Genomic DNA, 26,864 nt, shown 5'->3' on the forward strand with positions numbered 1-26,864 from the left:
TTTTGAATGGCTCCCTTAATTTGGTTGCCAAATTATTTAGTGCTAATATTGCACGGTACACAGCACAGTTCCATTAACCACAAGGCAGGTCCATGAAGCAAAATGGCGCTTGGGGATTACAGAGCGCTTGCTGGAGAGGGAAGATGAACAGCCAGCCCGTGCAGAAGAGGCCTCCCTAATTGAATTGGGATAATGAAGGTTTTAGTCCCCGGGGACACTTTCATGGAAAGGAAGTTGCTAAAAGGGCACACACAGCATCCCTCATCTTTTACAGGAGGACAGGTCTTAACCTACCGTTCCACCAACCACATCACCCCGAACAGAAAGCGAGTCGAGCGAAGTGTCAGCATCTAGTTCGCCCGTCAAGGTGCCCACCTTGACAAACCCAGCCGAACCACGAGGCTTCTCATTAAGCCTCGCCCAACAATGAGGTAAAAGTGAGCAAAGCTCACGGATAGGATGTTAGGAGAAAGAGCAGGTATTTGGCACCAAAGCAAATATCTGAGTGGCTTTCAAATTTTTACAGGTTGGTTTTTTAAAAATCAACTAACCATTAAACAAAACATGAAAAAAACCATTTCTGTGGTCACTTGCTCGGCTCCATGTTATTGCCTTCTTTTATTATTCTCATAAAGGCTCCCAAGTGCTGTTGGGACTGAAAGCTTATTACTGAAAACCTGGGTCACCTGAAGCTTGTTGGAGTGACTGGGCGGTCTCTTTCCCCCCATTTTTCCAGGAGTAGTTACACAGAATGTAAAATCTAAGTCGTCAGTTACTCTGCTCCCAACCCCAACCAGTGACGTCATATCTGGTCAACTGCAGAAGCCTCTGACCGCTTCCCTACTTTGTCCTAAAGGCCTGGTAAAGCATGCTATGTGTTCACCTGTGCGATGGAAACAGAAGAAGAAGAAAAGTCATCCGTGGACAGGGGAAGACCAGCCAGATGGTGGTTCTGACAAGTACTGATTGGGTTCTAACCTCTGGCACTGGTCATCAGGAGGACCAGGGCAGACCAAATACTACCTCTACAGGAGTCATTTTTTAACCTGTGCCGAAGAATCATGTAGGGCTTAAATTACTCGATCATTTTCCCAAAGCTCTAAAATGAAAAGGACACACCCATTCTTACAGGAAAGAAAACTTTTGTACAGGTCTTCCTGCTGGCTCCACTCCCCCTGGGACTCCATCAGGGTCTGCGATAATAAACCTGTCCCATTGGAGGCATCTGGTCTATGGATTTTCCCTAAAATGATTAATTATTGTGGGATCTCATCTATATTTAAACTCTTTAGATCAATAAGATGACAACAATCTTATTTATTTTTTTTAAGGAAAAAATCATCAGGGAGTTGTCAGTTCGCCACTGTTTGTCCTTTTACTGGTGGTTTCCCTATAAGATTCCAAGCCGCGTTTTAACAGAGACTGGATCCTGCCTGCCAGGGGTCTCAGAATCTGTTCACATGCTCCCATGTGGGGGGATCACACGCGAGCCCGGAGCCCCACCCGGGCTGGGGAGGCAGACTGACCTTGACTTTCTGTTGGTGGTGGTAGATCTGCCAGGCGATGTGCACGTGCATCGCACACCACTTCCCTGGTTTCTGCAAAGAGAAACAGCGACATGGTCAGGAGACCTTTCAGAGAAAACCGCCTTCATTTCCCCAAAGCTCTCAGCAGATTTGGGCTACGGAGGCTTTTTCACGAGACAACAGTGCTTTCTACCCTAGTGCCCAGGGCGAGGGCCCCCGTCGGCGGGCTCCTCAGAACACCGCACTTGGTGAGGACCTCCTGTCACCCAGGCCAAGATGGCAAATGCCTGAGGCCCACTCTGTGTCTCTGCTCCCTTTCTGTCCGGTGCCAGCTGGCAGACCTGGAGCGGGGGAGCCCTGCTTAACAAACGTGGCCGTACTAATGCAAACCGGCCGTTCCAAGAGCTCATTAGTGCCTGGGAATCATTCAAAACAAGGGAGGGTCCAGACCCCGGTAACCCTGCCAGCCCCAGCTCTCCCTAACCCCCCAAGCAAGACAAAGGAGGTCCACAGTTTCCTGAAGCCCAGTTCTTACGGGTGCTTCCCTGCGAGTCACTGGCCATTCGTGCTGCGGGCACTGCCCTTCTAAGTCAAACACGGAGAGAAAGACGAGCACTCAGTGCTTCCTACCCTCTAGGCCTCTTCACGGGTCGGTAACTTCCCGTCCTGCTCTGTAAGCGGGGGAGCGGCGGTGGTGTGCTGTCTTCCCACCTGGAGGCAGCGAACATCTCTTCCCACCGTTTGTATTCTTGCTACATAATCTACCCGGGAGCTCCAAATGTGCGCTCACTAACTACGGGATGGGCGAGGATCAACAACGCCCACCCCCACGCTGGCAAAGGACAGCCACTTCCAGTGTCGACAAGAAGGAGCGGGTTCTAAAACATATACTTAGATCCAAGTCTGGGTCAGTGTTCTTCTTTTATAATGAAATTATGGGTCATCACCTAAGTGATGGCACAATCCTTTTCTCCCCTTTTTGAGGAATTGAATCATCTGACTTTACACACCGGGAGCGGATGAAGTATGGCAGGGCATCTTCTAGCTACCCATCTTCCAGCCAACCAGCCATCTTCCCCCCCGCCCCAACCAACCAAGCCGTCAGCAGTCACCCAGGGGTCATCTGCTGGCCACGCTCCAGACCTCTGGACATTAGCGCGCCACCGGTCACAGTATCCCTTCTCTGCACCAGAGAAGTAGGCTGAATGGCTATGACAGGTCGACACCACTTACTGCAGCCGGCAGGACTCAGGGAAACCCTACTTTCAGCCTGTAGCTCAATTCTTCCCCGGTAAGTTCCCACTAGCCTAACCTTTCACCAGAACTGCTAACAAGAGCATCAGGCTCTGGTGGATTTTACCTGTTAGCTTTACCTCCACAGCCTGGCTTCCTCCAACACTAAAGCAAAACTGTTCGGGCCATTTGCAATCATACCACCTGAGAAATCCCACCCAACCAACCCACAGCCCAACCCAACCAACAGAAAGGCCACTGCAGCGTTTCATTCCCAAGCTCCTGGGTCTTGTTTCCTCAAAGTGGATTTGTGTTTCTAACCCACGGGGAGTCACACAGAGGCTGCGAAAACAGTTCCAGAAGAAGCTCCTTACCCTTAACATAGGTCTGAAAGGATCTGTCAACTGTGAAGAGAAAATGACAACTTGGTTACATGCCTGTCACTCAAACAATTGCTCTAATTAACAAATTTGTAGTGCTTCATTAGGAGGGGAAATTAAAATGTTAGAATTTTACTTTTAAATGAAGCCCTTTTGGAGGATAATTAACCCATTTTCACACCATCAAGAGTGCCAACTGTCCCCTCCCCCACGTCACAAGCCCTGGTGGCTTCACTGACAAGCCCCCTGAACAAGTTCAATCAAGAGCGGTCTGCCCTCGAGCAACAGAATTTGCTCACATTACACATCTGAGGAGTTTCACTACCTCATGCAGCCCCTTCAAACCATGGGGCCTAGGTCCGAGGGAGAAGGGTCATCAGACCGTGGCCGCGCACGGCTGGATGGGAGTGGGTGTCTGGGGAGCGCGTCCTTCCAGACACGGAGCAGAACTAGGCTATCTCAACCAACGCCCTTAATTCGATGGCTGCACAGTACTAAGAGGTGTTAGACATTGTAAAGAAGTTCACTAAACATCATAAACATACTTACATAGTTGAGTCATTTTAAACTTCTACCTAACTCTGGTCACCAATTTCTGACTGCCCTTACCCAGGGAAAAAGACAATATTGTAAAAGGTCGTCATTTTGCACATGGACTAACAAAGATGAGTGTAAACAACAATCAATGAACACGGTTATATATAACTTTAAATTCTTTTTTGAGAGTACACAGAGGCAGACACTGTGAATAAGTAACACAACCACAGCATAATGGATATTTTATGTTAGTGGAGAGCCAGAACTTCCTGACCCCAGGAAAAAAAATGCTCAGTGCTTCTCTCTTCAAAATATTGTACAATTATTTCTTTTGTGTAAGAGAAATGTAAGGAGATCCAGACGGAGAAGATGAGCTGAATGCTACCGACACAAACTCAAGTGCAGAATCCCTGACCTCAGACCGTAAGCCATTCCTCTGGCCCCAAGTCGGCGCACCCTGGCCGGTGGCCACAGATGAGCAGAAGAGACATTATTTTCTAAGAGTAACTGGCATTTTCTTCCACAAACTAGAAGGAACAGCTCAAAGAGCAGCCCACTGGGATGAGCTAGAAGGAGCGAGCACTGGGCTGGCTGTCCCACGCACACAACAACCCCCTTCCCACTCTGTTACCTGGGATCAAGCCCGACTTTGTACGTACCCTCGGGTCCTTTTGAAGTAGAGTGTGCGGGACTGTACCAGGTCGAGCAGCAACATCGATCGGGTTGGATGTCTACAAATTAATCAGACCACAACTGAGGGAGCATATAACGTGTATCGTGAAATTCTTTCACTCAAAATTACAGAAGTCGAACGCCGTTGTTTATGTTCAGTGCTGTGTCCTATAGTTTCAGGTGCATGCACGGTGGCTAGACAATCCTACACTTCACAGAGTGTTTCCCCCGACATTCCCAGTACCCACCTGGCGCCATACATGGTCATTACACTGTGACTGACTACATTCCCTAAGCTGCACTTCACAGCCCCGAGACTGTTCTGGAACTGCCAATTTGTACTTCTTAATCCCTTCACCTTCCCTTTCCACCCAGCCCCCCGTTTTGCTTCATTCTGGAACACATGAGTTAACAGTTTCCTTTTCCTCAGTGATCACACGTGCTCCCATCAGGACTCGCACCCTCTGTTCTCCAGGCACCCTGGGCAGAGACTGCCTCTCTCTCCAGCAATGGCATCTGAAGCCAGAGGCACAGTTTGCTGCAATGAAGAGCAAAAGGCCCAAAAAGACGATCAAGACACGGCAGCGCTGCCCCGAGCCCGGCCACTTGCAGCCCCGTCACCGCTGTCACCAGGCAGACATTCCAAGGACTGCGTAGGTGAGCATCATCATCATTTGCTCTATCAGGTGCTTCTCATCAGAATACCTGGAAGTGTTTCAGACATTAAGCTAACGCTCTAAATTTTAACTGGCAGACAATAACGAGGAATTATGCTCCGTAATTACTCATTAGCTGTGGTGGAAATGGGACAGGAGAACCTAATTTAGGGACCACACAGATTTACATTCAGTGATTTCTAAAGTAATTCTGCTTCATCTTTCCTATTCCCCACACCCTTCTTAGGTCTCGTTAATAACACTAACCCTATCTGTAGGCTTTCGTCCTTTGAATTAACAATAGCAACAAAAAGCTTACTTTTGGCACAAGCAGCCACTACTTCCTAGTGCAGTGATGGCGAACCTTTTGAGCTCGGCATGTCAGCATTTTGAAAAACCCTAACTTAACTCTGGTGCCGTGTCACATATAGAAATTTTTTGATATTTGCAACCATAGTAAAACAAAGACTTATATTTTTGATATTTTATATATTTAAATGCCATTTAACAAAGAAAAATCAAGCAAAAAAATGAGTTCACGTGTCACCTCTGACACGCGTGTCATAGGTTCACCATCACTGTCCTAGTGGGTAAAGGTTTCAGAATAATTTTCACCAGGTATTCAAGAAATCACAACCTCTAAGAATCCTTTGGGGGGTGGGGTTGGGGGGAGAGAGCTCATGTTTAGGCACAAAGCTTGCCTACAAAAAGAAGAGAAAAAAAGAAAGAAAGAAAAGCAATCAGCTGCTGTACAACCAACAATTAAGCTGGAGTTGTTAACAGCCTGATTTGCATACATATGAAGAACTCACTAATGAACTGCAATCTACATATTCAATCAGTAAGATGGCCTGGAAAGGCCTATTTCAACACCAGGAGAGACACTTTCTTGCCCAGATGTAGTTTTCTGTGTGATTGGATAATTGTGAGTGAGGGAAATAGTCTAATTTATTAAATGACCTACCAGTCTGTTTGGGGATGTGCGAGAGATTTGTGGAAACCTAGAGGGGACGGACCAGGGTCCGGGGGAGTAGTAATGAGCAGATGGGGGAAGGAGTTTAAAAATCACCATCATTTTATCCCAAGATAGGAGGTGTTTAACACGGCCGCCGCAAACGCCTTGTGTACATATAACCCGGCTTATAATCTGTAACCCTGTGCAGGTAACTGTGGTTTCTAAGCTGTAGCCATCCCACCCTAACGCTTTTTAATTTCTCTTCCTATTTCTAGTATTAAGGCAACATGCTTTTGGAAATGTAATATGTGCTGATCCTGGGAGACACTGGCCCAAAATAGGGGTTTTGTCTAAGAAATGAGATGGAAAATAACAAGAAAACCACAGTCACACACCACCAAATTTCCTACTTTAAAATCTGAGAAGGGCTCCTCGCGTGAGAAGTACATTGTGGGGTTTTTGGTATGAAAGTGAAGTAGGGGCTGTAGCAGATTTAAAGTCACAAAAGGGTCGAATTTCTGGGAATTACTCCTCAGTCTTAACCCTCAGAGGTAACTGTGGCACCAGCATATCCCTGATGAGGTGGGAAAGAGTGTGGTCACCGCAAAGGGTGGAAGGTTAATTTCACATTAGGATGTCAGTGGTGACGGATCCTTGGCTTTGGCAAGTGTCCGGTGCAGGGGAGGGCGGGAGGACTGGGGCGGAGGGGGAAGAGCACAGGAAAGGTGGTGCTGCTCTTCTATCTGCAGACCGATGGGGCCGAGGGAAAACGAGGGAGAATAAAAACCCATAGTTAAAAATATGTAATTTTAGTTTAGAACCTTTTCCTTCTCTTTTGTTAAAATCAATAAAGGCTCAGCTTTGCATCTTTGCTAATAAAATATACCCCAAGGATGACTTCGTGCACATACTTCTGACATTTGATAGAATTCTGACCAGAGGCTATGTCCACAATTTTGGTAGGAAAATATACATATATTCTGATATTTTTAAAGAGCACGGGAAATCCTAGCTCAACTGAGATTACACGGGTAGTACAAATTGAAAATTAAATTTGGCCGAAGTTTAAAACTACATGGACTAGAAAAAAAGATTCCCCCCTCTAATCCCAGAAAAGTTACAGGTGAGAGATCGTAGAACCCACCGCGTGCTTGGCCTGCGGCTCCACTTGCAAGCATGCATGTGCGTTTCCACTGAAAGGTGCTTACCTTCGGCTGAAATGCTCCTTGTAGTGAACCAAAAGGGCCAGTGGGTGGAATCATAGGGGGGATGCCCGACACCGCAGGAGGGTAGGAATGGAAGAGCTGTGGCCAAAGACGGAGAGGGGAAAAGCTGTTAGCAGGAGGCGAATGATGCACTCCAAGTCCCTTCCCACAGAAAGACAGCAACATTAGCAAGCCAAGCAATCTCAGTTTGATGCTATTAGTCAAGAAGCCACGATGAAATGATCACACAGATGTGCCACGAATGCTTAACTCAAAAACTTAAAAGTAGTTCAGAATCAATCAGTCAACAAATGATGTCCCAAATGAGGACATCATTAGAAAGGGAGCTTTTCTAATTATTAATTGTTAAATCGATACAAGTCCTAAACGGTTGGAGGTTTTAATGCATATAAAAAAACAGGAGGGGGTGCTGAGCCAAATAAGATGCCCAGAAAATTACAAGTTAATTAGAAAAAGAGAAAGAGAAGAAGGGGGGAAAAAAAGAATGAAGAAAAAGAAGCAAGTCTTTATGAGTTCCAGGATTTTATACCATTAAAACTCAATTAGTTCTTTTAGATTTTTAATAGTTTGAGGAAATGAGAAAATATTCACAATCCTTGCTTCATTAGGTTGTTCTAGAAGTGGCAGCTCCAGAGGACAATGTGATTGTCTCATCTGAAATGATGACAAATATTTGTGGGAGGATCAAATAAAAGGACTCAATATAGACCTTCAGTGGAGATGCCACTCTTCTTCAAGATGGACAAGCTCCTGGAGGCTCCCAGTCAGTGAAGGGAGAAGAATGATTCTGAATTAAGCATATAAATTTCCTTGAATTAACAGTTTATGGACAGCACAGGGGAGGAAAGAGATATACGGCAATAGTGAGGACAATGCAAACGCGTCTTTTCCTCTAAAAACTCTTGAGATTCTATTGCTCTGGTTCCTACTTTGATCCAATCACCATACAGATATTTAAGTAACATCCCACCTATATGGTTTTGTGTGTGTGTGTGTGTGTGTGTATAAACAGTAATAATTCAAGCTTTCCTAATGATGCACTTATGTTAGCTATTTCTAGGTAACGCCTGAAATCCACATTTTAGAATCCTGTTTTCAGGGCACGTTCTCATTCTGTATTTCATTTTCTCCCTTCAATGATGCAGCAAAGTTTTCCAGACTAATTGATATTGAACTAAAATACACTTAAACAGTGATTGCAAGCCAAGTGCCCTCATTTAAAACTACTTTTAAGTCTAAAATTGTGTTTTAGATACTTGAGTGCATTGCATCTTAATTCCCCGTATAACGTCCGAATCCCCAAAGCAGGGGAGACTAAGCATTTCACATATTACCCGCGATAACCAGTAACATGAAATAACTCCCACAGTACGCTGCATGAAGCAGAGTAATTAAATACACGCCACACTAAAACACACCCAACTTTCTTTACTCTGCCTCCAGGTGGGTGTTTTTACTTTAATGTTGTCAATAAAAAACTGCTGTTCTCACCATTTTCCTTTCGCCTGATTCCATTACTAACGCTTTTAGAATATAGCTACCTATCCCCCCTTGACTAAAAATCTTAAGTATGTAAGCAATAAAATGTAAACCTTCCAAAAATCCAGGTCCCCAGGCTCACGCTCCATCTCCAATCTAGAACTCTCTGAGGAGTATGCATCCAGAAAGGCAAGCCACCTGTTGATGCTCTAAACTTTCTCTAAGATGATTTTTGTTATAGCTGGGCCTTAATTCAAATCAGCAAGATACAAAGGGCAGAGATCTGATAATGGTTACGATGGGGTCCCAGGAGCTCAAACATGCTTTCTTCATCCCTTTCTCAAGAGGTCTTCCTCATGTTATTTCTGAATGTCTTAAGACTGGTTCTTCCTTGTTTTACAGTATTTTCTAGTCTTGACTTCTCAGATACACCCAGGACTAACACAGTGCATAATTATCTGGTTTTAAGCATGAATGAATCCACAGCCTTGGCTGACCTATTAAGTTGCACTGCTGTTCAAATGATAACACTATTTAAAAATCAAAGCAACAACAGTTGAGGATGGAGAATCAACATGGCTACTAGCAATTATTAATCTTCCTTCCTCCTGGTTTCATTTGAAAAATACAAATAAGCCACTGAGAAAAGAAACTTGCACAATTTCAGGTAAAAATGATGCAGTATTCACTCCACAATCAAAATATCATGGTAAGATGTTCGAGGTCTTTGTATAAACAGAAGGCCTTGCCTTGTAAGTAACTGAACATAAGACAGAAGCTGGTACCGATGTAAAGTCGGGACCAGACTCTCAAAATTGTGTGAAACAAGTATTCTTTCTAATAAAGAAGAATGAGCTTAAAGAGAAAACTATCATCCATTTCATTTTGAAGGCCTTTCATTTAAATATCTTTGTTTTCAGTCGTAAACAAGCGGAGGACAAGAGCAGCAGGTGCTCTGCTGTAGTCGAAACACCTGCCTGTTGAAGAGCCCCGAGTCAAAAAGATAAGAGGACTTTCTATTTGGAGGGAATAACTCAGGTCGAATTCCAGGAACTCTGTGGACGGTGACATTTCAACTGATGACTGAAACCCTGAAAGTACGAGTCAACCGCAGACAGCCCCGCTCTGCGGGACCGATGCCTCACTTCCAGGGAAGTCCAAGTTGGCTGCCAAGTCTTACGTTTACTTATGATCTTTTGATTCCAAAGATGATACTGCATCTTTACCCAAAAGCAAACGTCACAAAAGCAAGCATCCAAAAGTGACGAGGAGCAATGGGAATTCTTGCGAAGATGAGTAAGGAAAGCTGCTAGTCATTCATTGGTCTGAGGCGAGAGCACAGAAAATGGAAAAGCAGTTACAGTGAACGCATAGCATGGTGATGAGACTCACACTGTGCCGGTAGAATGGGTCAACTTTTGTAGGGTATTTGTCAAACTGTAAAGGGATCAAAGCAAAAGCTAGTTACTTAGAGAATCTACATTTCTGTTCACTGCTTCGGGGAGGTAGCCCTCCGCAAGCTCCGGTCATTAGGCTGCCAGACCCCACAGCCTCACTGTACATGAAGCCATACGAGCTCCTGCGTCACTCTGACAAGAAACCAACAAAAGTGGAAAAACCAAGAGAAAACCCACACAGTGCAGTTAGGTCCTGGCCGCACTATTGTCTCTTCTACTCAGTACTGAGACTGGCCCAGACCAAGCATCTAACCTGGAGAAAGAGGCAGTTACTCAGGCAAATCGGAGAGAAGGCAGCATTTGACCTATTTATCCAGAGAATTCCTCCATTTTCGCCTTCACTTTGGCAGAAGAATTGTCCATTCGGCTGTCTTCTGAAATGTATTACGCCCAACACAGAGCACTTTGGGCTAGGCCGTACAAGCTTTCTCGTGAGCAGAAAAGAGTGTGCCCTTGTTTCCTCTAAATCAGCGGTTCTCAACCTGTGGGTTGCGACCCCTTTGGCGGTCGAACGACCCTTTCACAGCGGTCGCCTAAGACCATCCTGCATATCAGATATTTACATGATGATTCATAACAGTAGCAACATTACAGTTATGAAGTAGCAATGAAAATAATTTTATGGTTGGGGGTCACAACATGAGAAACTGTATTTAAAGGGCCAGAAGGTTGAGAACCACTGCTCTAAATAATGCCGTCGCCTGGGTGCTGTAACTCCCCTCTTTCCGATTTAATGTATTCATGAAACACCTCACTCAGGCGGCATAAACGCTTTCCCAGCCTAACAAGCCCTTGAAGATATAACTGTTGAAAAGTCTAGCTCCTCCAGAAAAAAGAAAAAGATACAGGATTTGGTCCCAAGACCTCATCTCTAATCTTCTAAATAAAATTTATAAAATAAACTTTAAAATACATATTTAAAAAAAAATAAGTTGAAAAAAAAATGGGGGAGAGCACAGGAAGAGAGGCAACAAAATTTGGTGAAGGGAATGCCTCTTAATATCATGGAACTGAGCCTGGCCGATGTGGCTCAGTGGTTGAGAGTCGACCTGTGAACCAGGAGGTCACAGTTCGACACCCAGTCAGGGCACATGCCCAGGTTTCGGGCTCAATCCCAAATAGGGGGTGTGTAGGAGGCAGCCGATCAATGATTCTCTCCCACTAATGTTTCTATCTCTTTCTCCCTTCTCCCTTCCTCTCTGAAATCAATAAAAATATTTAAAAACATACTTATTTTAAAACCATGAATGGAATCTCTTCTCACAATGCCTATATTAACTGCCTTAAAATCAAGTATTTGATAGTAACAAAAATTAAGCAAACCACTCTATTACTCACTGTTGTGGACAGGGCTCGGTTTCAGGAGACTTAGCATCCTAATACAGCATGTCACTATGGATCTTAAGTTACAAAAAGTCCGAGCTGCTTCTCCCAGCATGCATTAGACCCCAGTCAAGACTAAGGCCACGGTCATGGCCAGCGATACCTCTTACTGGGGTTGGGCTCTGTCCCTGCAGGGTGCATGGCTACCTGACCCCTTGCCGACAGAGCACAATAGCAGACCTGCACCATCTTATAGAATACAAGAAATTAAAAACCTCCAGCATCTGAAAAGGCAGAGTACCCCATGTGGTCCAAGTCTCCTGGCAGCCCCTTTACCCTGCCTCTTCATGCCTCTTCCTGCCCCTGGCACTCTCTGAATATTGAATTGTTAGTATGGGTGCAAAGCACTGACAGAGAGATTTATCTGGTGGTGACCCCCAGCATGTTCAAGAAAATAAAGTTGCCCTGTAAGTCAAGTTCACTGCCAACACGGGATGTGACCACTCCGAGGGCACTTAGAATAAAACGCACCCACCGTGCCGGACAGAACTCTGGGCAAGTTCCTCCTTCAGGCCCAGGTCAGTGCTGGCTGCAGCAGGCACTCCCTTTCCTTCCAGCCAACACAGACAAGGCCCAAGGAGCCCCCAGGCGCTGGCACGCCCCCTCCGATCACCTGCCCGGCCGCCCACTCCAACCCCGCCATCTGCATAAGGAGCCGTGCTCTACTTATCCTCACATTTCTGCCTGGGGTACGCACCATGGGAGGTGCTGGCGTCGGCATGATGGCGGTGGGCGGGATGGCGTGGGGGAACGGCGTGAAGGTGTGCTGGTGCGTGTGCTGATGCGTGTGCTGGTGCTGGTGCTGGTGCTGGTGGAACTCGGTGCGCAGGTAGGGCGGCGGGCCCAGGGAGGCCCCGCGGTCAGCACTCTGAGAGGCCAAGAAGCGCGTGTTCAGTTCCTGTCGCAGGATGTCTTGCTCTGGAAGAGAAGGGGAGGGGCAGAATGGCACCTGTCCTTGCAGCAGTCATTTCCTTCAGAACAGGACGTCCTCATGCCTGAGCAACGAGGGACCAGAGTGGAGGCACAGGAACGGGGCTCTTGGGGGTGCAGCCGGGGCCTCAGATGGAGGCTGATGTTAACAGGGCCCAGCCTCCTGCTGTCTCGGGCTTGTCTGTCACTGTGGTGTACTGACAGACTCCAGGCCAACGTCCCAGGTCAGCTTTCAGCTCTGTGGCTGCCAGCCGAGTGACCCTGGGCGTGGCTCACCACCCATCTGTGCCTCAGCTTCCTCATCAATCGGTTGGGACACTCCTGACTACCTCAGGGGTTTATTTTGAGGGTTAAAGGAATCAACATAGTAAGTGCTTAAGAACAGTGACCGGCGTGCTAATTAATAACCGCCAACTGTTTACACGGCAGAGCTCATGTGCCTCCTCAAGGGTAAACCTGTGTGACGACTCTCTGTAGTAGGTCTAACATAGCTGCCATGGACCCGAAATGGGCACTGGTCCTGATTAACACACACAGGTGAGGAGAAAAGGACCCAATATCTAATATAGGCCTGTCCTTAAAATTCTGGGATGCCCTGTTACAACAAGTGCACCTGCCCACCCCGGAGCCAGAAGGCCCTGTCCACCTGGAAGAAACCCCGTAAGCCAGGCTGCGTCCAAGAGCCCGAATGGAGCAGACACGGGCCTGGGAAGCCTTGGTCGCTGCATGGGAGGCGGACGACAGGGCATAGCAGCCGTGTTTCACTTAACTCATGGCTCCAAACACAGCGGCTCTCTGGCGTGCCCTGTTTGCCCGGCCTGTGCTATGTGGGCGTGGGTGCTAGTACCTGTTTATGCCGAGTCTCAGCCCACAAAGGATTGATGACAAGGTGGCGCCCAACAAAACTGAAAATCCCAAATACACAGAACCCAGCGATCAGAGATGGACAATGGGGACAGGGGGTGAGGCTGCCGGCGAGGGAGAGTGAGCAGGGCCTGGGCCCCCGTCCTACCTGAGTAAGTGCTCCCGGCCGGGTGTCCGGGGACCTGCAGACTCCCTGATGTCAGCGGTGGTGGAGGAGGCAGAGCAGTGGGAGGGGCAAACATATTGGGGTGATGGGAGTGTGCGGGGGGCTGGAGGGTGGGCGTGAAGCTGTGCAGTGGACTGTGGTTGGGCAGAGAGAGGGGGAACGGGGAGGCTGAGGGGTGGTGGGAGATGTGAGGAGGGGCCGGCTGAGTCTTGGCAGGAGTGCTGCTTCTGCTACTGCTGTTGGAGACCAAAGGAGAAAGGAAGAAAGAGGCAAGCAATTAATTTTCTTTAATAAAAAAATCCCGTCTCCCTGCTCAGAGCCATTCAATGCCTTTCTCTTGCCCCTCCTCAGAGACCCCGCCCTGTGCGCACGAGCAGCCTCTCCTGAGCTCACGCCTCCCCTGCACCTGCCGCCACCTGCGGACACGGCGACTCTGACGGGACAGCGATTCGGCCCCAAACCCAACCGCTCCCCCTTCAGCGGTCAGGCTCTCAACTCTGTCCCTAGAGGCCCCCGCCTTCCCACCCTGCACCAGCCACGCTTCCTATACAGCAACAATGAACCAAGGGAGCGAGAGCGAGGACTTGCATTCACCCTGTCCGACACCACCTCGGAAATGAAGTCGCACAGACTTCTCTCGGCTTCCCTGTCACCTCTACCTTCTGGAGGCCACGGATATGGCCTTGGGCAGAGGGGGGCCTGGCCCACGGGGAAGGTACAGCCCCCAGCCTGGCTGTGTCCTCACCTGTCACGGAGAGGGGAAAGCCAGCCCCTGAACGCCAGGGCCAGGGCCAGGGCCAGACCGTGGCCAGGAAAGCAACAGCAAAGACACCAAGCCCATGAGGCGTGAGGTAGAGTTACCACCCTGGGACAACACGTTCCCGCCTCCCTGTCCTCCGCAGCTCTCCTCTGGGCTAGCTTTTCCACTCTGCTTTGCCATTTGGCCGAACAAGACGGAAGAGGGCCTGGGTCTCCCTAAGGAAGCCTCTCTGTGAACACCCAGCTTGTTTCTTCTCCAACTGCCTGACCCACCTCAAACCAGACGAGCCCTCAGTGCCATCCTCCCGGCCGCCGTGAGAGCAGCTCCTTTCAAACCCCCTCCCTCCGCAGAGGCCCTTTTGAGACTGAACCCCCAGGGTTCGCTGCTGGGCCTCACGTCTCCACTCCCGCCTCACCCTCGAGGCTCCAGGCACGGCACCCAGCTCTGCTTCTTCCCCATCCCTCTCCTTCCTGCCTTCTCCCTCAGGAGCCTGCAGACATTGCAGTTCTTTACAATGTCCTCACTACCCAACCCAAGCTGTCCCCTCCCAGGAGACCAAGTCCCACCTCCCCGTCCCTTCCTGTCTCTACTTCGGAGAGAACACAGTGACAATGTTTTCAACAAGGAAGCTCCCGTCTCCCAGGAGCCTCTTCCCCGCTGCTGCTTCCGGCTCGCCCCATAGCAGATGGCAAAGGGCAGGCAGAGGCAGAGCAGGCTGGCTCACCTTAAGCTGTTGAGGCTCAGGCTGCTGCTGTTGTAGGCCGACAGGGGCTGGGGCAGGCTCTGGGAGGCGGGGTGGGCCTGCACAGGGGGCAGGCTCTGGTGCAGCAGCTGCGGGGACTGCAGCCGCGGCGGCCTCTGCACGGGAGGCTTGGGGGCCGGTGGAAGCTGGGCCTCGGGGGGCGCCTGAGGTGGCTGTGTGCTCGGTCGTGGGGGCTGAGGCGGGGCCTCGGGGCGCTGCACAGAGTCAGGGTCCTGAGCGGGAGCTCTGGGCTGGGGCTCTGCCTGGGGCTGGGGCGGTGGCTGCGGGACCTGCGGGGAGGGGTCTTTCAGCGCCACGGGCTCAAAGATCGGCTCTTTGCCACAGTCCTGGCTCTTCTCCTGGCTTCTCTCTAGACCAGATATCTTGGGGACGATCGGCCCCGCATCCTGGCTGTTGTGTTCAGGAAGTGTGCCAACACCCAACTCCGAATCTGTAGAGGAGAGCAAAGACAGAAGGACAGGCAATGAGTGACAGTGAGTGTGGAACAGGAGGAGAAGCAACCCCGAGACCAGAGCGAACTGTCCCCACTCAGCCAAGTCCGAGCTTCCTGTCTGGGTTCCGCCACCTGCAGAGATGAGGAGGATGGGGGGCAGCTTTTGTTCCCCCCCCGCCCCCCCCCTGAGTCTGAAAAATGAATGTTTTCCTTAATCTTGATAAAGCCTTTTAGGAAGCAGAATTAAGAATAATAGCCGACAAGTTCGTTTTTCTGTTTAAAAAACAAACATAGGTTTTGGATATACAAAAGGTAAGTGTTCCCAAAAGCAAATGCAGCAAAGCAAAGGTTATTCAACAACAGCAAATGCAGCAAAGGTTATTTAACCGCACACAGATGTCTCTTCTTGGCCTTGCCTCCCTCCCCACTTTCCACTTTGATAGACGAGACACCCTGACTTTTAGTGAAATAATTTTTTGTCAAGCAAGTGCTAGCCTTCCCGTCAAGCATCAAGCCTTCTAATGCTTAGCAACTGATCCCGGCAACATCCGAGACCAAAAGTGCAAGCGTGAACTTAAGTCGAATTTACCGGCAACTACACTTGCTGGAGCATTTGAAGGATCCCACCCACCCTCCCGGCCACACCGGGAGCGCTCACCCACGTGACGACGCGGAGCCTGAGACTCGATGTAATATTTAAGCAAAATTCTACAATCGTGAAAGAAATGTGGAAAACAGACGCTCCTGTACGAACTTAAAAGACGTGTTCCTCCAAGGGTCAAAAGGTCAAGGCCACATCTAGTGTAGGGGTTGATTATTCCATCAGTCAAATTCCATAAAATTCCCTAACAGGATAATGACAGACAAACACGGCATTAAATATTTTTAAATGACCCTATTTATGAGTGAGTGCTTTTGTACACACCTGGAGGAAAAAGGCTCTTTCCCACATTTTTGTGCAAAAAATATCCAGTCTTTTATTACTGCACAACTGGTAAGAGGGAGTAGCCCCCACTGCCCTCTGCAGTGAGGGTGTGCCCAGGCCTTCCTACATGAACTGCTTCGGGCACAACGTTCTGGTCCCATCTCACCGGATCCAGCGTGAAGCACACACAGTGTCCTCGCTGCCCGGTAAACCTCTGGTGACACATTCGTGTGTCCGCCCTTCTCATCTTGCTTCCCGGAACGTGCTTCAAAGCAATCCATTATTTCCAATGTTCTTTTGGTGACAGAGATCTAACCTATGTAACACGCACAAAGGCCGACCAAACGGGGTTGACAACCAAGTGCACTTCTGGCTAATACGAACGTGGCCGTCTTCAGGCCGCGGGGCACTCACAGGGACACAGGCACCGGCTTCAGGTACGGAAGGAACAAGCACCCAGGAAGGGCCTGAGAGAAGTAACTCCGACTTCCGACATCTGCTCGGATGTATTTCCATCGGGTGCCGTCTTGAGAATCTTTCCAGGAAGATTTTTGCTTATGATAAGCTGACGTTCTGTGAATTCCCAAAACCTTTGTTTCCAACCTGAGGGCTGGGAAGAGGACGCCAAGATCCTTGATGCAGACAGACAGACAGAAGAGTTCCTCAACCACAAGGACGATGCTCTGTCCGCAGACCCCCCACCCAGGCTCTGCTTCCCTCTGTGTGTTTTCTATCGTTTTCACAAGGTATTCCATAGCGAGTAATCACATGAGCTCACTGAAAATCACAGGCTGCATACACTGTGGGCTGGCAGTTAGGCCTGGGGCAGACTCCTAACAGCACAAAAGAATAAGAGAGATTTTCCATTTCCTCAACGAGAAGGTCCGGGTGCACAAGCAGGACTCGCCACCCTTTGGCCGCTAATTTAGGACGGTCACGCCTGCTCCAGTGGCAGGGACATGGCTCTCCTTTTGTACGGCTTTGTTTTCTCTGGGCTGGGCTGGTGAAGAATGAAGACAGCAATCTTTTTTATCCCATTAAGTTTACATTCAAATTCATGATCTCCCTCCAAAAACCAATGTCTAGACCAAGTTCCGCTCTGGCATAAAGTTTCCTTCTCCAGGGGACACCGCCAGAGGACTATGCTGGTAAGGAAGCACGTTTGAAATACCGAAGTACTTCATGCATCTAGCGGGACTGCGTGATCCCCTGGTTCTTTACTGGATGAGCCTCTAGAATTTGGACAATGCGGTCAGACTTGCAGGAGGCCCTGCACAGGCTGGGGCTCCCTTCCCGGGGCTCTGAGAAGGCAAATGGGGTTGGCTTTCGCGTCTCCTCTGTTGCCCATGTCTCCGTCCCAACGTAAACACAGGCCGACGGAGTAAGAGGAGTGGGTGAGCCTGGGAGTCACTGCCACCGCCACCACAGCCACCAAGTGCACAGGGAGACCCAATCCTCTCCAGCAAACCCTGGGAGTGTTTATGAGACAGTCTGTGATGGATGACAGAAGAACCTAGAAGGCACCGATTTTGGAACTAGACCAGAATCTGGGAGACCATCTGAGCACTTCTCAAACTTCCATGTGCACACACATCGCCTGAAGACGTGATTAAAATGCAGATGAGGATTCAGGAGCTTGGGGGCGGGGCTCCAGGACCTGCTTTTCTGAAAACTTCCCAGGTGATGCTGATGCGTGGACCATTCTGTGATGGGCAAGGCTCTTATCCAACCCTCTCTGACTAGACCAGTGGTCAGCAAACCGCGACTCACGAGCCACATGCAGCTCTTTGGCCCCGTGGCATGGGCCACGAAGTTTCAATCGCACTGTATTTTGCGGAAGAGTCACACTCAAGGGGCCAGTTTGCCGACCACTGGACTAGACAGTGCAGAAGCCCAGAGAACTAAGGAACTCGCTTGCCGGAGGCCATTGGCTATTTCATAAATCAGACACTACCTCTGCCACCACCAAGAGCCTTTTTTCTGATTTACTCTATGCTGCCCCTCCTAAGAAGCAAAAATCCTAAAACAAAGCAGACAATGGTAACTCCAGGATTCATTTAACATATTTATGCACAACCAGACTGTGTAAAGGCTTAGGAAAGTTACAAAGAGTTGCTGGAACACTGCTCTCCGGCTGAACCTAAAAGCTGTCCTCACTCCATCAACGTCCTGGGGCTGCGAGCTCTGAACAAGACAACGACAGGCTCGAGGCCTGGAGGCCTGGCAGGAACTGGGGCTGAGACGGTTTTGTGGCTCCCCATTTACACAGGTCTCTGGGGGCACACAGGAGACATATTAGATGTCAAGCGTTTTTGCAGCTAATCGGTAATGCATTTCCTCTTCCTTTCAATTATTCAATAAATGTATCTTCCCAGTTAAGCTTTTCCACCCGGACAGTCAATTTGTCTTACTGCGCTTCTCCAGAAGTGGCAAGAATACATTTTAAAAAATCATTTTGTATTGCTCTGTGTGCTCTGAATTTGCCAAAGGATGAAATTTGCTGAGGTTGAAAGAAATGAGAATGTGCAAATAGACTGGTCGTATTTAGAAGTTCCATTCATTACATTTTGAGAATCAAAAATCTCTTTTTGTGATTATAAAAATAACACAACATGCTAGTAAAAGGCATGCAATTTAAAATTACACTGCATACTATACAGTAGAAAGGGTGAATTTACTGCATGCAAATTATACCTCAGTAAGCTTGACTCAAAACACCACAGAGTTTTTACAAACTTAAGGATAGATTAGGAAACAATTTGTTTGATTTTGATACAATTCCCTGGGGAAAATGGGCCCTCTGATATTTTACCAGTAGAATGTAAACCCTACTGAGGAGGGCAATTTGGCAACATTTAGCCAAAAAAACTAATGGGAGTTCCCTTGAGCTGGTGTGTAAGGATTTGGCTTATGGACACATTCAGCATCATGGTTTGAATTGCAAGTTTGGAAACAACTCAAGTTGTAATCATTAGGGGACTGGTTATTTATACATTTGGTACCTCCAGAGCATGGCAAATACTGCAGCTATAAAAACGAATGTGGAACTCTGTATGATAATGTATAGCATATGCTAGCTTTTAGGACAAATGGAAGAAAATGAACATATATTTTCACTTTATGCATAGATGAACTCTGGAAGAATACACAAGAAACCCCAGCAGTAGGTACCTGTGTGGGGGCATGGGAGGAGAGTCGAGTAGACAGATAAGGAACTGGGGTGTGTGTGGGGGGGGGGGTAGGGGGGGAGATATTGCACTGCACACATACACATATTTTTAAATTTTGGATCATGTGATCACATTACCGATTAAAAATTTTATAATAACGTTAGTTTTACATTTATAAACATTCTGAACAAGACAAAAATAAGAAGTAAAGCAAACCAGACAGGGAATTTGAACAGTGGTTTGAGTATACACATGGAGAGTATATTTTATATAAAATAAAATGTAATGTGCAAGTTTCAATCATTAGAAAATAAAATGAATTTTATGAAAAACATAAATGACTAAAACTGACTTACAAACAAACTAGATCATAAGAGTAAACTGGAAACTACTCAATAATCAACACCTCGACCTCCTAAAAGGCACCAGGTGCATCTAGTGTTACCAACAATGTGGGCTGAAGCTGCAAGGAACAAATTATCCATGTCATTTAAAGAGAAAGCCAGCAGCAAACATACAACGAAAGGAGGAAGCCAAAAGTATTATTCATAAAAACTATAATTAAGCTCTAGTCAGAAAACATAGACAATTAGCTAATATATATATATATATATATATATATATATATATATATATATATACACACACACACACACACACACACATATATATATATATATATATATATTAGAACTACTAAGAGCTCAGTAAGGAATTAAAATAAAGAAAAACCAGAAACATCGGTAGCTTTTGTACACCAGCAACAGTGAACAGAAAAATAAAATTTAAAAAAGGATCCCCTCTACAGTAACAGAAATCATGTAATACTTGGGAATGAACAAAAAAAAAAAAAAAAAAAAAGAAGAAGATTCCAGAACTGAATCCTCAAAAATGCTTAGAGAATGTCTATGTTCAAGGGCATTTTCTGGTGCAGGAGAAAAGAGACAGGTCGAGGCCCTGTAAGTGGAGGCTCTCCCTCTCAATCTGGGGGTGTCTGGCTGTCACAGTGAGTGAAGGCACCGTGGCTCTTGGGAATATGAGATGTACTGCAATGTGAAGGACAACCCCACACAACATCTCGTTTTGCTTTCTCACGTTTTTGCTTTCTGAAGTCCCACTGGACACTCGTAGAAATGAAAAACCCAGAACCTAAATCTGACTTTGCATATTAACACATTTTGGTGGCATTGTTTTAATACATATTGGATTTTCTAGGAATGCAACTGTTGTACATTATGTCTATTATATCTTGTTATGAACAACCAAGAGTCCATCATTTGGGGGAATTATGACATCTATGGTAAGGCTGGTCCTAGTATCTGAATTACCATGACCCATCCTATATAATAAAGAGGTAATATGCAATTGACGATCACATCCTCATACAAGATGGCCACCCCCATGTGGGGAGAACTGGGCCTGCTGGGGAGGGCAGTTAGGGGCGACGAGGCCGGCAGGGGAGGGCAGTTGGGGGTGATCGGGTTGGCAGGGGAGCAGTTAGGCCAGCGCTTCTCAACCCATGGGTCGTGACCCCTTTGGCGGTTGAACGGCCCTTTCACAGGGGTCGCCTAAGACCATCCTGCATATCAGATATTTACATTACGATTCATAACAGTAGCAACATTACAGTTATGAAGTAGCAACAAAAATAATTTTATGGTTGGGTCACAACATGAGGAACTGTATTTAAAGAGCCAGAAGGTTGAGAACCACTGAGTTAGGTGTTGATCAGGCTGGCAGGGGAATGGTTAAGGGGCAATCAAGCTGGCAGGCAGGCGAGCAGTTGGGAGCCAGCAGTTCCCGATTGTGAGAGGGATGTCTGACTGCCGGTTTAGGCCCGATCCCTAAACTGGCAGTCGGACATCCCCCGAGGGGTCCCAGACTGGAGACGGTGCAGGCTGGGCTGAGGGACACCCTCCCGCCTCCAGTGCACGAATTTCGTGCACCAGGCCTCTAGTGTTCCTATATGAGTCAGAATTCCATTCTATGTACAGACTAAAGTATCTGATCATTTCATTGTCTTCTCGTGTTCATAAATAAGCATTTATGTACTTAAAGTCATCGTCATTACAATTACTTTCTCGTTTCTCCTTTACATTTCCTAAGGGTTTATATACATTTTAAACTATGTGTATAGAAAAGCATGTTAATGATATAGTTCAGGTCACAAAGTAAAGAACCAGAGTGTGTCATAAAATATTTCTTCTATGACAAGAGGGCACTGGGTTTGGTAGGGTTCCGATTTGATGCATTATGTCCCAATGATGAACGACTGTTTCTAGAAATCCAATAATTTACTGCAAAAATGAGGCAATCACCTCAAAGGTTGTTGAGGAGATTAAATGAAGTCATATTAAGCGCTTTCCACAATGTAATGCACAACACAGGCAGGTAATCAAAGTTCCCCAAAACTATTATAGGAATGTATTGAATGCCATGGAAAATATTTCATGACCAAGTTACTATTAAGTAGTTCTAAAGTGCACCACCATCCCTGTACACAGTCTCAATACTGGCGATTATCTGTGTAAATGTACACGTGGAGGAAGAGAAGAAAGAGCAGGAAGATTTACATCAGAATGTTCACTGGAATCCTATCACCCAGAAATAACCAGTGACTCTAGAGCAGGGGTGGGCAAACTTTTTGACTCGAGGGCCACAATGGGTTCTTAAACTGGACTCAGAAGAAGGAGCTGCGGCTGTGTTTCCCGACGTTGCCATGTTAACACTGCTGCTGGCGAAGGAGCGGAGGGGAGAGCAAGAGAACCTCCGCTCTTTCGGCTCCGCGGGCCGTAGTTTGCCCACGGCTGTTCTAGATGTTGCCTTTTTAAGAGTTCTGAATTTTCTATAGAGAATATGTGTTATTATTGTAAAAGAAAAAAAGGGGATATTTTAAAATGAGTCCCTTCATGGATAATACACCTCTACCTCCAAAAGAAGTCAACTGAAAAAGTGACTGTTCAAGTCTTTTAAAATACGATAATGGACAAAGCCACAAAGTTTTCTTTTTTTTTTTTCTTTCTATCTCCCTTTTCCCTCCTCCACTTCCTCCCATCCCACTTTATTAGATTTTTATTTTTGTTTAAAAAGCTTCTCACCCAGAGGACAGACAAATATTTGCCTCTCGGAAATAAGGATAGGATCTGGTGAGCATTAGCCTTCCAACTACTCCTTAGCATTCCTAACTGGCTCTACCTGGTGTATCTGGACAGAAAGGAAATAGTGAATATTTTTGTTGGTAGAGGAGGAGGAGGAGGAGGGGAAAAAACCTCTCCCAAGGCACATTTCTGAGCTTCTGGGTTTCACACGTCTTTATACTCCATTAAAAAGCCCTCATACAGCTTCCTCACTACAAAGTCATTACTGCAGCAAATATGAGTGAGCCTTAACACTAGAAAGACTGAAACTTAGTATATACCTATATTGCCCAAAAGCAGTCAAAATGACTGCATTGTGAAAGAATAATATCGGAGCACTCTTCACTTATGTTCCTTAGCTTTTCCAGTAACTCACTTCTATTCGACATTTCTTTCATGAATTTAGGGCGCAAAAGAAATAAAATAAACAACTTATTAGAACAAGTATCACTGCATAAAGATTCGAATAACAACTACTAGTTTAGCTTATTGAGCAACTGCAACTTATCAAGTATCGACAATTTATCATGTACTTGTATGTTATCATGTGACGGTAATCGAAAAAACATGAAAACTGTTCTTTCAATACATAGCCGAACTGTTATTACTCAATTCAATAATAAGAGTCATTTGATTATTTAAAATTTCCCAAGCAGTCAAAATGACTGCTTTTGGGAAATATAGGTATAACACATATATACATACCGGAAATGAAGGAGGGGGAGGTAACTACAATTATTAATAAACGCCATTTATATGTTGTACAAAAAGTCACAAAATTCTAAGACATTGTGTCCTTATATACATAATTGTTTTTCTAATTGAAATTAAAAAGCAGTCAAAATGACTTCCTTGGGCAATCTAGTGTTAAAGACATCCAGAAAACCATGTGGGGCCCTGGCCATGAGGCAAGGTATCCATCCATCCATCCACCCATCCGCCCATCCATCCTTCCTTCCTTCCGTCCATCTGTATCTTTCTGAATGTCTGATCCATATTATCTAGAAAAGGACATCTCCTGTTTTTAAATCATCCTATCTTCTAGTGAACTTCTCCCTTTATCTGTCCAAATGACAGAGCCACAGAGACCTCATCACCCAGAAGGAATAAAGATTGTAGCCAAATAAGAACCCAGAGCTCAAATTAAAGAAACATGGGAACAATAAATGTTGAAATGTTCAACAATGAAAAGCCCCAAAACATATGGAAGCATCAAATTTCTTTGAATCAATACCCATTCTTTAAACACGTTTTGTCTATTCTGTTACCTCAAACAAAAATCCTTGTAGCAAAGATGCATACCTTTGAAACAAAAATTGTGCTATTCAATTAACTTAGCAATATTTTTACCTTTCCCCAAGTTTTAGATTCTACCTCGAAAACTACATTCCAGTGGTGTTTTACAGACTGTCTACCTTCGCTAACATACACTCCTCTTTATGTTCCTCCTCTCCCCTTGTCTTCAAATCATTAAACGGAGACCAGTTTGTTCCATTAGCAGATTCAAACAAATTGAGGAAAACCCACTGTTTGTTCAAGGCAAATTAATTTCCAAACACTGCAAGAGTGGGAGATCAGGGGAGTGATGGGTGCTTGGAAAGACTCAAAGAGATTCCATTTTGTACTTGTCATTTTGTGTCAACATTCATTACCATCTGGGAGGCTGAGCTCTGGTTTGAAATCTGTATGGCGAACCTCTAAGGGCCCCAGGGTTCCTTAGTAAAAACAAAATCCTAAATAGGAAAAAAAAAAAAGTCGTTGCATCTGCCAAGACAGCAGCAGCCCACTGGGAAAGCATGTGGAGACCAGCAGATTAGAGGCTGCTGTTATCAGAGAAGCTAGTTTGGTTATTATCTAGTTTGCCAGATTAACCCAGGATAGAGGTTAATCTGACAGGGGTTAAAGAAAAATCAACAGACTGTAGCTGAGTGTATCTAAACTTGTTTCAAGTTTATTCCCTGTAAACCTCACACCAAAAAGCATCAATCCTTAAGCGTATGCCCATATGCCTTTAAGGGGAATATCAACCGTGACTGAGCAGCCTAGAGCCCATCAGAATGGCTTCAACCTACAGAACAAAGCACCTTAAAGGTCACCCTAAGCTTGCAAACGTTTAATTCTTTTGCAGACTCTAGCAAATAACGGCAATGAAGGACCATGATGATGAAGGACAAAAATTAGAATGAGAGAAATAAGCTGTGATCTACTGGGGATGGAAGTGGGGGTACAAAAAACCCCCTAAAAAACACACAGAAGTGTCAAAGTCATATATGATCCTCGTGTTTCACACTTCATACAAGAAAAGACTGATTCGTTTGCCCAGCACTGTGCTAGGGCCTGAGGACACAGATACAGAGAAGAACCCGCCCCTGCCTTCCAGGACACGCCGGTTGAAGAGGGAGGACACAGCACAGAGGAAAAGGACATGGAATTGGCAGTCAGGACCCCGTGGCGCTGACCTTTGTGTCTGTTCTCTGAAAGGGCCAGAGATAAGGGTAGAAATGAGAGCTAAGGAAGAGCTCTACTGTATTTCATTGACTGACGCTCCTTTATCTGGAACATGTATGTTCCTGCTGCACTGGCCCGGGGGACCCGTCTCAGGCCCCACTCAACGGAATCGTGTTCTGGGATGTGTAGGCACCCGGCACGAGAAACAAGGCAGAGGAGGAAATCTCCAGTCACTTCTGAGGACACTGGAAATGTGCCAAATACCACGTCAGAGAAAGCCCAAGCTGTCACATTTTGGCCTCAAAGTCATACCCCATTATCGTGTCTCGTGTCCTCCTGCCAGCCTCAGTATTTGTCAGTTGGCCTCTCTGGCAAGAATGCCCCCTGCGTGGCTCCTGTCCTGGGTGCCTCTCTGCCTCTGCGCCCACCGACCTACCCCCACAGGTTGCAGCTTCCTGGCCTGTTCTAATCAGCCCTGCCTGGCTGTGGACCACGTGCCCACACGACACTATGTGCACACAGGTGCACACCCCCAAGGACAACCACCTTTAACACCAGTGCACACTCAGTGTTTCACCAGATACTTCTGTGTTTGCACATGAGCACAAAGGGTCCTAACAAGGGAAGGATCTGAAAGGATTGTCAAACAAACGTGTGTGTGTGTGTGTGTGTGTGTGTGCAGCATGCTGTGCCTGCCCTGAGCAAAGAGCAAACCCAAGGACAAGGCTGTCAGCATAACAAAGCCACCACTCGCGTTCCTGAGACCCTAAGACAACAAGGACACCCTCTGCTAACTTTGGAAATTTTCCAAGAGGTGGGACCAGGGCACTGAAAGTGAATGATAATTTTAGATGTTTGGTTAAAAAAAAAAAAAGTCTTGCCGAAACCGGTTTGGCTCAGTGGATAGAGCGTCAGCCTGTGGACTGAAAGGTCCCGGGTTCGATTCCGGTCAAGGGCATGTACCTGGGTTGTAGGCACATCCCCAGTAGGAGATGTGCAGGAGGCAGCTGATCGATGTTTCTAACTCTCTATCTCACTCCCTTCCTCTCTGTAAACAAATCAATAAAATATATTTAAAAAAAAAAAAGTCTTCCTAGTAACCTGTTCACCCTCGCTTTCCCATTAGGAACAACCACGTGAGGATGATGTGAGGGAGGACTGAATGCCGTCTGTCTGTCTTTCTCCAGGCGGCTTCCTGCAGTATTTGCATTGAAGTGTAAATGAAGACCTGAAGCTGTCAAGCTCACAGACCTGTTTGCAGATCTGACACCTGCCGCAATGCACTGCTGCCCATGGCTACCACCTAATGCCACTGCCTGAGGGCCCAGGTCCACAGCCAGAAGGGGGGGTAACTGTGAGGCTAATCTGACCCTGGTCACCTTCTGAAGCAAAGGTTCTTTGGTAAAATGTGTCCTTGTCATTTTGTCTCTTGGATCTGTAGATGTCTGTTGAATCACTATGTTTTTGGTATTGTGGGGCTATGGAATAAGGCAGCCAGCAAATAACCTTCCCATTCTAAAAGCTCATTAAGGTTTGCAAACGATTGGCTCTCAATTAAACTCTATTTTCAACACTTGGAACTTTACCAAGGATTATTTTCTCAAAGACAAAGGTAAAAGCAACCAGCACCAAAACGCCACTGAAATACTACCAGTCACCCCTTAGTTCACTAAGATTCTGTTTCCTGTGACTCTGGCACAGATTAGGGCAGTGGTTCTCAACCTTCTGGCCCTTTAAATACAGTTCCTCATGTTGTGACCCAAC

General features: G+C 46.6%; 1 protein-coding gene across 9 annotated transcripts in view; it reads right to left on the bottom strand.

Moving 5' to 3' along the window:
- Window positions 1-26,864, bottom strand: part of AUTS2 (activator of transcription and developmental regulator AUTS2) — a 1,126,706-nt gene that overhangs the window by 13,548 nt on the left and 1,086,294 nt on the right. Inside the window, exons 7-14 of one of the 9 annotated variants that reach the window (XM_059693397.1) lie at window positions 14,949-15,417; window positions 13,447-13,697; window positions 12,181-12,422; window positions 10,057-10,101; window positions 7,168-7,263; window positions 4,336-4,407; window positions 3,134-3,163; window positions 1,527-1,598 (exon numbers count right to left, since the gene is read on the bottom strand). In XM_059693397.1, the coding sequence (XP_059549380.1) occupies window positions 1,527-1,598; window positions 3,134-3,163; window positions 4,336-4,407; window positions 7,168-7,263; window positions 10,057-10,101; window positions 12,181-12,422; window positions 13,447-13,697; window positions 14,949-15,417 (1,277 nt within the window). Of the gene's footprint in view, window positions 1-1,526; window positions 1,599-3,133; window positions 3,164-4,335; window positions 4,408-7,167; window positions 7,264-10,056; window positions 10,102-12,180; window positions 12,423-13,446; window positions 13,701-14,948; window positions 15,418-26,864 lie in introns of all 9 variants that reach the window. The other 8 variants (XM_059693396.1, XM_059693399.1, XM_059693402.1 and 5 more) reach the window with 8 other exon arrangements.

This window comes from Myotis daubentonii, chromosome 4 (genome assembly GCF_963259705.1).
Source record: "Myotis daubentonii chromosome 4, mMyoDau2.1, whole genome shotgun sequence".
NCBI classification, from domain to species: domain Eukaryota; kingdom Metazoa; phylum Chordata; class Mammalia; order Chiroptera; family Vespertilionidae; genus Myotis; species Myotis daubentonii.